Genomic DNA, 11,833 nt, shown 5'->3' with positions numbered 1-11,833 from the left:
TCAAGATATATACGTGTTGACAGGGTTAGTACCTGTCTTACACATGTGGGTCTTCAGTACATCACAGAGGAAGGGTGTCATGTTTGCTAATCGTGATGGTTTAGCCCAAGGCTTGTTCAAACACAGCTCACAGGAGACTGGAAGCATAACACGGGCACTGTCTGTTTCATTGTTGTTTTTTAATAATAAAATTGTTCTCATTACTCACAAAGGAGTTTCTTTTTCAAAGAGCCTTAACCAATGCCAGTCATGCACTTGTGCCCAGAGAGCACCATTAACTGTTCAGTGCACTGCTCTTTGGTAGAACACTGACACCTAGTGGAAGCTTTGCAGAACTGCTTTTATTGGTTCCTCACTCAGGAATCACATGCTAAAGCTCACTTCACTGACAATGACCTCTGTTTTCCGCAGGGATCTCCAGGAAAAGATGGCATTGAGGTGGGTATATGTATGAGGTTTTCTGATTGTACAGGTTTTGTCTCATGCCTGTAATACACACTGGTCTAAAGCATCGCTGTCTGCTTCCCATTTCCAGTGCTATGCACAAATAAGTCAATGCTGTTAGGAGTTGCTTCAGACGTTATTTCAGTGCTTGCGCTTGTGATTTTAATTCAAATTTTCTTCTTTGGCACATTTTTTCCTGTTTGTTTACAGGGACCAAGAGGCCCTCCTGGAAGACAGGTAATGTCCCTGTCATCACACACATCTGGAGTAACATGTGTGAGCTAAGAGTTCCCAAAAACCCTCAGAACTGTCAACCGCCTCCACCTTAAATCACCACTGCCAAATTCCTCTTGCTGTGTCCTATCCTTGGCCAGACACCCCAGGGCTCAATCCCCCAATTCCAGTGAGCGGTGCACCATAGAACCCCCTTCCCCCTCCCAAGTCTCAAGCTGGAACTCATGGCTGTGTACGGGCTTTGAGCTGGAACCGAATATCGTGCTCTTCAGTCCAGCTCGTTCACAGATGCTGGGCACTGGAGAAAAAAAAAAAAAAACACTCCTGTGTTTGTAAATGTGAACAGCATGTGAGATCTGGCCCGGATAGAGGGCTGTGCCGCTGTTGGTGATTAAACTTTGGCCGGTGGGCCTCCGCGCTTCCTACAGCCGTCAGTTTTGATTCTGAGAAGCGCTTGTCTTTATGTAAAGTACATGTGTCGTCTGTTTCTTGCAAAACAACAGCTAGTGAAACAAGCGCTGACCTGTCCCTGGGTGGTGCTGGGAACTGATCCTAAAACCGGCTGAGTCCAAATTGAACAAAAGCTGCAGATGCTCTCAGCCTCAGAGATGACTGACCTCTTGTTGCTGTTTCATCAAAACGTTGGCGTTTCGGTCTCTCTGTGTCTCTCAGGGCCAAACACAGAGTGCAGTACAAGAGAGTTTGAATGCCATCTGTCCGCAATTCAGTTTACCTTCACGATACAATTAAAAAGATTCAATATTTTATTATAGTTCCGCATTGTTAAAATTTAGAGAAAATGTCTTCAGCGACTTCATCCATGTTTATCAGTTTAACTGTCTTGAGAAACTAGCAATGTAGTAGTTGAATGGCGCAAGAAGGAGAGATTAATATAAAGGTATTAATATCTCATAACTAATGAGATTAATTTAGGACCAAGGCTGATTTTCTATTAGCACAGACAGGTATTTTGCAAAGTCCACCAATCGAATCGTATATTGCAATATTACAGTATTACAAAACATCTCCTGCTAAGATGTTTTGCCAGGTATCAGGTTATGTCATTACTAAATGAAAAGTAAAACATTTGTTGAATCAGTGTGATAGGCCTGGTCTTTGTGGCTTTAATGGTTGCATACCTGGGTGGGAGAATGTGTCACTGCGCTGTTTCTGTTTTACCACTATTGATGATGAGCTGTGTGAGGAACTGAAAAAAAATAATTCTAGAAAGCTTCTGCTACGTGTCAGTGTTATACCAAACAGGTAGTGCAATTCACTTTTTATCTCACAGGGGGAGCAGGGTTCAGCTGGTGCACCAGGGGAGAGAGGGGTGGATGGCATTCCAGGGCTGAAGGTGAGAACTGGAGAACTGCAGGAGGGTGGGGGGGCAACTGACATTGTCAGTCAAATTTGATTTGGTATTGAACCGCAGAGGTAGCAGAGGATTTCCCAATGGGCATCTTTAAGAGGGAGTTAGGTAAAGGGAAGTAAAAACAGACATGTTGGCCAACACATCCAAAACATCCTCTGACCTGTTTTTAAAAAGACAAACACATTAAGGAGAGTAATAACTGTGTAAAAATCAACAAATTAATTAAAATTAAGACATTAGAGACATTCACATTATATTTCTCAAATAGTACTTTTCAGTCCTTTATGTTAACGTTGGTTGGTCAATCTGTTCACTAAAATAACTTGTCTCTGCTCAGGGAGACAAGGGGGAGGTGGGAGAAACAGGACCCAGGGGAGATGTGGTAAGTGAGACTCTGCTGGGTAGTGAGTGGGGGGGGAGGGGGGGGTAAGGGGATTTCACCACTTAGACCTGCGAAATTTCACAGAGATATTATGGCTGTCTGTCTCATCTCATAGTTGTCTCCCACTATTTCTCAGTGTACTGGCTGGCTCATGAAAGGGGGAGGTTATAAAGGGGGAGACTTATCTTTAAATCTCTGTTTCTGAATGCAGCATACAAGTGCAGCAGATGAGGCCTCAGTAAACCTGGAGTTGTGGTGTAGTTACTTCACTAAAAACCTTTGTGTGCAGGAGATCAGTCATACCATGGCATTAAGGGTTGCTTACATCATGGCCACTATATCCCTGCTTGGAATTCTGGGATTTGGTTATTTATCAGCACAGCTAATTGCAAACAATGGAGCCCTTTAACTCAGAAACAGCAATAGGGACCAGGACAGTGTGACACAATGTGAAGCCCCTCCCCTCTCAGCGGCATCCATCCATGCTGCCTGACGGCCACTACATCAGAGCCCTGATAATTATAACCCACGAGCAGGACTCTTCCCCAAAATTCCCAGGACATTTCCATCTTGTCCATTTCCTCTACTACCCCCCATCCCTCCCTGGGGCTGTGTACCACCCATGAAGACATCAGCACCTCTCCCTCCCCCACCCCACCCCATAACATACTATGAGAATATAATGAATGCCAAATTAGAATCATCGGCCAGTGTGTTCAGCTCTGTCACCTCAAAAAAAAAAAAAATGAAAAAAGTTAAAACAAATAGACATCAGTTGAATCACTTCCCTTTGACTTTTTCTGGATATGAGTCACAGTATGGTGTGAAGAGACAGGTTAAGGATAGAATACCAGATAGAAGGACATATGAATGAATGAGCCGTGAACATGTGATAATCTGTCTCAATGCATTTGCCTGCTCTCTCCCTCTTGGCAGGGTTTACCTGGAGAGAAAGGTACACCAGGATCAATGGAGTTCATCCGTGTCAATAGCAACGAAGCCCTCCAGGTGAGCTCTGCTCGTCAAGATGAAGGGATCTAAGGCTGATCCAACACTGAGCCCTCAGCTTAGGTAGCCTGTGTGAATACACTACTACAAATAAACTAAGAAAAAGTGCAGGTTGTTACAGGAGCTATTTTTGGTGGTTTGTGCACACAGTTAGACTGTACGCCAGTGCAGTGGTATTGTTACAGTAATTATAGCTGATTGTTGCCTTTGACAGCTGTCATTTTTGTGGACCTCTGTGCCCTGGAATGTTTTGTGACATCATATTTTGAAATATGTTTTGTGACAGTCTGTTTGCAGTATTTTCTATAACTGAATGTTTTAGTATGGGGTTCGTGATACACATCTAGTCCTGGGACATTGATCTAGGCCCTAATTTGTTGCTCTGAACACTCTCAAAAGAAATTGCAAAAATGTTTCAAATCATGTGCACCAATTTTGTAAGCAAAGCTCATGCAGACTGGCTAGTGGTTGCTAAATCAAAACAGGAAGGTTACACAGCCACTAGTGTTTGATCTGTTTCTACATGTGTGGTGTGTTTCTCAAGAGTGACATTCTCTACTTGGCATTTCTCCATTGTCTTTGTGGGTGGCACCTTTTTGATGGTGGACAACGAACTTGGCCAACATCACTTGTGTACTTAGCATAACAACGGGGTAAAGCAAAAGCAAAGCAAAAACCTGCTGGAAGTGGCTGTAAATAACTAAATGATTTCCACATTCTGTTGTTATGCATCCATAATTTTCACAAACCCATGTATGGCTGCTTTGTGGTTTGAGAGATCAATACACGATACAACAACTGTACAATTTCTAACAATTTGAAAGTACATCTTGAGACACAAAGCATTAACATATGTATAATTGACATAAGTATAAATTAGGAATTGGCATGGAGACCCTGGACAGCACTGACCTGGAAGAGAAATAAAACACAACAGAAGAGAGTGAATGAAATTCCAAACATTTGAACTTTCTCTTCTTTATTTACGAGAACCTGTTTCTTGATGTGGATGTGGTGGTTGAATTTCTGACTTTCCCGGTTGTTTTTTTTTCCTTTTTTTTCAGGTCACCATGCACATTCATTTCTTGCAGTACAAAGAGCTTTGGAAGTTCTTATAACTCTCTGAATTATTACATTTTATAGTATCCATATTCCATACCACACTGATGCAACTACGAAATTTCTACCAAATAAATTTTGAACGATCAATTGATTGTTTGATTGATTGTGCCCAATAAGCACCTGCTGCAGGACCACAATTTCCAACACAATTTCTTATGTAACCTGCTTTTGCTAGAATGAGTAAAGGCAAATGCTTACGGGCTGACACTGAATGACTGAAATATGCTGTCTTGCATTAGTCTTACTTAACATTAATTAATTGTCATCACTTGTCAACTCTTCACAGGGGCCCCCAGGCCCCCCAGGGCCTCCAGGAGAGCCAGGTACAAAGGTATGCGCTGTGTTTTACATGGTCACTACCACCCGCCTTTTAAACCCAGCCCTGTATTTATTCATTAATTTATTTGGATTATTTATCTGTGGGCAATGTGAAATGTTAAACATTAATATTTTCACATTTAATGTATTGCATTAGAATTAGGAAATTATATCTTAGGTATCTGGGTGGGTTTATGATAATATGCATAGAACATGTTATAGCAACCCACTGTGTCCATAAGCATCATAAAAGAATAAGAAAAAATGAAAGAAAGAGGGAAAACAATAATAACAGTAATTATAGATATAAGTGAAGGGTAAGGATATTTTACACTAGTTTGATGTTGTAGTAGACATAGGGTATAGAGCCATGGGGTCCTTGGCTATTTAATTAGTTTGTAGTCTGTCAAGGCTCTTTCTACTGGATAGTAATGGTATAGTAGTTGAATGAATGAGGTTCTGTTCTGATCTTTCTTTTGCTGCAACAGGGAGACTTGGGGTTACCTGGGCCACCTGGTGTTGATGGGGAACAGGTGAATAAATAAAAAAAGAATCTGTCTCATGTGCTAAAAAGGCATTTGCCATTTCCGGTGGTATCTCCTATGTATAAATATGTCTTCATAGAAAGGTCCTAATATCTCTCAGGCTTATTTAGCATCAATCTCATAGTGTTTCATGTGTAGTCCTAAATATCTAAAGGTGTCTCTCACATTACAGTCAAACCCCTTTTTCTACCGGCACTTAGCTATCCTATGTAGTAATATAGATTACTGTACTATAGATAGTTTCCCTATAATGATTGAATGAAAACTGCATTGTGTTATTTAAGGTGGCAAAATCTTAAGTCTCCATTATCTTGTTCTTTTTCTTCAGGGCCCGAAGGGGGAAAGGGGTGACAGCGGAGAGCCTGGGATTGCTGGAGAGAAGGGGGAGAAGGGTGACATGGGCATGGCAGGGCCTACGGTGAGTGTGTGGGGGACGGGGTGGGGTGCTGATGTCTTCATGGGTGGTACACAGCCCCAGGGAGGGATGGGGGGGTAGCAGAGGAGATGGACAAGATGGAAATGTCCTGGGAATTTTGGGGAAGAGGCCTGCTCGTGGGTTATAGTTATCAGGGCTCTGATGTAGTGGCCGTCAGGCAGCATGGATGGATGCCGCTGAGAGGGGAGGGGCTTCACATTGTGTCACACTGTCCTGGTCCCTACTGCTGTTTCTGAGTTAAAGGGCTCCATTGTTACTGATTTATGTTGATGGAATGTTCAATGGCAGCGGGAGAATTTTCAGTGCCCAGTATTTAGAGTTCAGTGTCTTGGAACTGGTGAAAGTCTTTGTTATGGAATCAAGCCCCTCCTTCTGCCCTCCAGTGAGGTGGAAGGGAAGAGTGCCACTCTACTTTTGTCCTTTTACACTGTTGATCTGTAGTTCTGCAGCTACAAATTATTTGTTAGAAGGCCACTGTCAGCAATGCTCATGGACGGAGCTAACAATAATACAGATAGTAAACTACCAAAGCCTGACTAAGCAAACAAACCTGGCTCCAGTTCTTCGGTGGGAAAGGGATACATTGAGCCAGCCTTGTTCCATCTTTACAGCGGGAAAGAGGTATAGTGAGCCAGTATGGCTCCAGTGGAAAAGGGATACTGGTGCATCACTATGTTTGAAATTAACATTGAATGGACCTTTTTTTCATTCTGTTGTTTCAGGGAGTCGATGGACCGAAGGGAGAAAAGGGAGACTGCAGGTTCGAGGACACCCTGGTCAGTTTAAGATTGTCTCATCTGCACCTCGCTGAAAACGTCTGGTGTATCAAGATTACTTAACACTTTGTTGAAGTGCTTATGAGAAGAAGTACAGCTGTCTTGATGTATTCCGCAGAGAGACTGTATTCACTACACTTGCAAAAATCCAGTTACATTTGTTATTAACAATTTATAAACATGATATTGATAAAGCTATTTTAATGTGTTTTGTTTAATAACACAAGTTGAGTCTCAGGGAAAATTTGACTGAGATTAAAAATTAATTAATAAAGTGGATTACAGAAACTATTTCAAGTCCTGTCAGCAGAACAAGAGGTCACAGGTAGAAATTAGTTAAAGGTAAATTTCATGCTGACATAAGAAAGTATTTCTATCCCAACAGAGAGTTTTTAATTCATAGAATAGCTTCCCAGGTTTTATACTGGAAGCACTATAGAGTCAAGACCAGGCTTTACACAGTGCTAGATAAACTTTAAACTGTAGACATATTGATGAGCCTAGATAAGCTGAATGTTTTTTTTATTGTGTTAATTCATTACTTATTATCATAAATATCATTTGTGACCCTTGGTATCCCGTCCTCTCACTGTTCTCCCTAAGGCACAGATGATCTATCAGCCAGGGCCACCTGGTCCCCCTGGTCCCCCAGGGCCCCCGGGTTTCATGGTGAGTTGGTCTCCCTTTTTTTATGGAAGGTCACAGAGTAGAGGTCAGGAGATCAAAAAAACTCACGTAGAATGTGATGAAATGCCAAAGCCATGGCTAGAAATTAGGGAAGACAAAGTGAGTTCTCTGATAAAATGCACCCCGGCTTAGTGCTAGTTTTGACTGCAAGTGATCAAAATGTATTCCTGTACCTGCCCTCCCATTGTAACATTATGTAATGTAAGCCAAATGTTTATTTGCATTTCAACTTTCAGGTACCACTGAGATCATTCTTTTTATGCAAACATCTAAAAACAGTTGCGCTTCTCTTAACGTTTTATTATATTATTATTTAAGAGAATAAAAGCATCATCTTTTTGTGTTTTAGGGACACCATGGAATACCTGGCCAAAAGGTGAGCTTTCTGACACTTTGTGTGCACTGTGTGACTCTGCAACATGTAACCTGTGTCCAGAAATCGTTCAGCCTTTGGATAGGGCCATTACCATAACTTTGTCCTCCTTTTTAACTGAAAATGATCTGGGAATGGGTGAGGCTGCTGATGTAGGTGGGGAGAATGAATAGGCAGGATTGGTGACATGGGTGGAACTGCTGCTGCATGGTTTGAGGTGTTGTGAATGTGAGACAGGTACTGTAAAGTGTGCTTCGCAAACAGGGGGATCCAGGAGAGGGCATTAAAGGAGAGAAGGGAGATGCTGGAGAGAGAGGTGCTCCTGGTGTAAGAGTAAGTGCTTCCCCACATAGCATATTTCACATCCATATTCACACACACACACACACACACACACACACAAACACATATACACACACATGTGCATACACACTGACCTACACACAGACACGCCACAGAGCCCTAGTATGTTAGTTTCCAGTCCTTCTCATCCATCAGTCTTAGTCACTGTAACAAACTCATGGTCCCTGAACAATAAAACCAGCCTGACCTCTCTCCACTCACAGGGTTTCCAGGGTCCCCCTGGACTATTTGGTCTCCCAGGGGCCAAAGGTGAAAAGGTGAGTGCACTTTGCAAATCTTTACTTCAGTGATTGGCAGCTCCAGACTGTAAGGGCCTGGCTTCCATAAGTGTTTGACCCTCCCAGTTAGCAGGTGCCCAACCCCTACTCTAACATATGATGTCAGTTATGGTCCAAATAGTGACTTGGGTGAAATGAAAAGCAGACTAAAGCACGCTGGAAGAATTGTGGTGCCTCTCTCTGCTTTTCGTTCTGCTAATTTGAGACATGATGTTCACTATGGAAAGTGTCAGTGATGATCTGTGTGTTATTTCCCAGGGAAAGGCCGGGGAGCCAGGATTGGACGTGAGTACAGTCATTCTCACCCAAACTCACGTCTGTTTGCTGACTAGCTCTTACTGATGGTCAGGTTCCCAGGAATGCTTTGCAGTCATAGCTTCCTTTTTCCTGTCTCTGCAGGGTTTTCCAGGGCTGCCGGGAGAAAAGGGAGATCGAGGAGAAAGAGGCCTGAAGGTGGGGGCGCAGAGTTTCTGTTGTCATTGCACCTGAGAGCGCTTTATAGTGCAGCCTGAGGGTTGATCCCACTGTGAGACCTGAGCAGGGTTATTGCTAGGGCTGTTTCAGAGAAAAAAAAATAAAACCAAGGCCAACTGGAGAAGGGCAATAAAAGGCAGTCGAGAGACTGGAAGAAAAGCACTGGAACAGATAGTACTGTCATAACACACTAGAAGGCATCCGGTGATCTCAGCAGTTCATCAGAACAGTCCAATTCCAGAGCCAATGAGGTGGACACAGGGTGATCTCTGTTTCACGATGTCCCTGGTAGGACAACTGTGCAGGCTGTTGTTGACCTTGTTATGAGCACCGTGACTGCATTGGTCCCTGTTTGACCTTGATCTCTGCATGTTGACTGTGCAGTCCCCGTTCGACCCAGTTTTACCTTGCTTTCCACAGGGGGACAGGGGTACAGTGGGGAAGAGGGGCCTGAAGGGGCAGAAAGGAGAGCAGGGGCCACCTGGACTGGACCAGCCCTGTCCTGTGGTGGGTGACCTCACTCCCTGTTTCTCATTTCCACTTTAACCTCTCTCTTTTATTCAAGTCACAACTTATGTGGAATCTCTTAAGTGGGGAGCAAGGTAGTGTGGTGCTCCAGGTAGTGAGTAGGTTTATAGTAGGTAGTGAGATTAGACATAATTTACATGTACCCATTTGGCGGACACTCTTATCCAGAGTGACCTTCAAAGCAAAGGTACATAAGGTCATATTATAAGGCCACATGAACAACAAGAGAAACAGAACACATGTCAGTCCTAGTGCTATTAATAAGCAGTACCATTTTGAATACAGAATGCATGCTGCAATATTCAAAACATTTCAGCCGCTGATGTCAAAGCCAAGTCAAGACAGGTGCAAGGTGATCTGTACGTATTCATCCCACAAGGCAGGGTTTGCTCATCCCTGAACAGTGAAACGGGAGCACAGAATAAATCTGTTAATTATTGCATCTCATAAACTGTCCACATATTATAAACGTCAGTGGTTAGGCATTGCACAAGCTGTCAGCTGATTTTCAAGAACAAGTAGTCTTTCTGTCACTTACAGTGATGTGAATGATGACATGGTTGTGTGAGGCAGAACTTGAGACCTCTCTCCCTCTCTGACCTTTTAAATGGTCAGCAACAGTGACTATGAGTTTGGGGGGGGGGGGGGGGGGTTGGCACATAATTCTGTTAATAAATCATTGGTAAACTGCTTTTTTCAAATTGCCAGGGGCGGGACGGCTTGCCCATACCAGGCTGTTGGCACAAGGTCAGTGTTGAATTAGAAACAGGCAAAATACAGCATTATACCACTAAATTAAATCTAACATATGATAATCTTATCTAATTACTTTTTATACCATGGTCTTTTCATTTCATTCATTTAACAGTAATAATTAATATGATGATTAATGATATTTATTATTTGTGTCATTACTGTGTGATCACACATCTGTGTGAACTTCTTTTGCAGTTCCTGGTATTGCTTTTTTGTTGTTTTGCTATGTCTGTCTACAAGACAAACAACTCAAGCTTGTCTACATGACTAACAACTGCTCCTCCTTTAACATCAAATATGTCTTGAAAATATCAGGTTACTTGTTTTTCAGTGCCTTTCCAAAAGCTATTTGTGCATTTAATCTGTAACCATACTGAACTTTCACCTCAAATTTTGTTCTCTTGCAGTGATCACTAACACGAAGAAAGGCATCTGTACATATTGATATGGTATATTTTGTAATAAAACATTTTTTTTTTCGCTTTTTTATATGGAAGCTATTTTATATGTAATATATTGAGCGCTTTTTTTGTACCGGACATCTTGTTGATTAACGTGGGACGGAGGAGACAGAGAGAGGCAGAACATGTGGAGAAGCAGCCGAGGGACTCTGTCTGAGTTGCTGCTACGATCCAGAGGGGAGACTGGGTGCCATCCCTGAAAAATAAGGCTGGCCAGTGTGTCTGCATCCTGCATGAGAGAGTGCAACCAACCCTGTGGATGGTGTGGAGCGGAACGTGTACTGGTGTTAATCCTGCCATTCCTTTAGCTGCTGCTTCCTTTGAAAGGACGAGGCGACCTAATGGGAAACTCACATATCTCTCTCAGTCCCAAAAGGGGGAGGAGTTTTAGAGAGAAGGAGGGGCCTCTATGATGCCAGTCACACTGATTGACAGGAGCAGGACTGTGACCTGCCGTCAGGACCTGCTCAGATTCTCCAGGGGGGAGCCTGTGACTGACATGGTGGGAGGGACATGGTTCAGTACCTCTCATTGCCATGGGGAATCAGGAGATCACACCTCAGAAGCCGGTTAGACTGGAGTATCACAGACTGACCTGAGAAATCAACTGATTCCAAACAAAATTCCAAATCAGAAGTTACTTCTTCTGTATTTTTATATTTTGTATTGTATTTTATAACTGATATATCGTTTGTGTTTGCTTTTGTGTGTGTGTGTGTGTGTGTGTACATGTGTGCGTGTGTGTGCGTGTGTGTGTGTGTGTGCGTGTGTGTGTGTGCGTGTGTGTGCGTGCGTGCGTGCGTGCGTGCGTGTGTGTGTGACGATTTTGAGTGTGGGAATGACCATGCAAATGTATGTGTGTGCGTGTGTGCAGTTAGGCACCTGAAGAATAGAGGTCAGAATTTCAGTGAATGTTCATAAATAATATTCCATGTAGACTGCATTCAAAACAAAGCCATTATTGGATTGCCAGCTTATTACATCATCTTTTTGTGTGATGCCAAACAGCTTGTTTTTAATAATGAAAAGGATTATTTCAATTTTCTATATCATATAATTCATTTAAGAACCTTTACAAAGGGCTTGCTTTTCCTTCTCTATTATGCTGTGGACCGGCAGAGAGTTATGTTACTTAAGAATATATTTTATGTAGATTTCCAGTAAAACCCAATTATATGTATGCACACTTCGCGGTAAAGAGTGAAGGAGATAACATGAACATGTCTGACTGTATGTTCTTCCTTCCCATGGCATTTAAAGTGGAAGCTGTTGACTA

General features: G+C 42.6%; 1 protein-coding gene across 1 annotated transcript; it reads left to right on the top strand.

Moving 5' to 3' along the window:
- The first annotated feature begins 3,373 nt into the window (after positions 1 to 3,373).
- On the top strand, positions 3,374 to 11,033 carry LOC118773917 (collagen alpha-1(XXIII) chain-like). Its single transcript, XM_036522947.1, has 14 exons — positions 3,374 to 3,440; positions 4,849 to 4,893; positions 5,369 to 5,413; positions 5,754 to 5,843; positions 6,584 to 6,637; positions 7,241 to 7,306; positions 7,674 to 7,700; positions 7,962 to 8,030; positions 8,264 to 8,317; positions 8,597 to 8,623; positions 8,738 to 8,791; positions 9,233 to 9,319; positions 10,049 to 10,087; positions 10,504 to 11,033. Exons 1-14 carry the CDS (start codon positions 3,402 to 3,404, stop codon positions 10,504 to 10,506), a joined length of 699 nt encoding a protein of 232 aa, XP_036378840.1. The 5' UTR covers positions 3,374 to 3,401; the 3' UTR covers positions 10,507 to 11,033.
- Positions 11,034 to 11,833: the final 800 nt, after the last annotated feature.

This window comes from Megalops cyprinoides, chromosome 3, assembly GCF_013368585.1.
Source record: "Megalops cyprinoides isolate fMegCyp1 chromosome 3, fMegCyp1.pri, whole genome shotgun sequence".
Classification (NCBI taxonomy): domain Eukaryota; kingdom Metazoa; phylum Chordata; class Actinopteri; order Elopiformes; family Megalopidae; genus Megalops; species Megalops cyprinoides.
This window is presented reverse-complemented; position numbering and strand designations above follow the sequence as displayed.

Coding starts and splice junctions, on each gene's coding strand:
- LOC118773917 (XM_036522947.1), top strand. CDS start 3,402: ATGGAGTTCATCCGTGTCAATAGCAACGAAGCCCTCCAG. Junction 8,624..8,737: donor CCGGGGAGCCAGGATTGGAC/GTGAGTACAGTC, acceptor CTGTCTCTGCAG/GGTTTTCCAGGGCTGCCGGG. Junction 8,792..9,232: donor GAGGAGAAAGAGGCCTGAAG/GTGGGGGCGCAG, acceptor TGCTTTCCACAG/GGGGACAGGGGTACAGTGGG.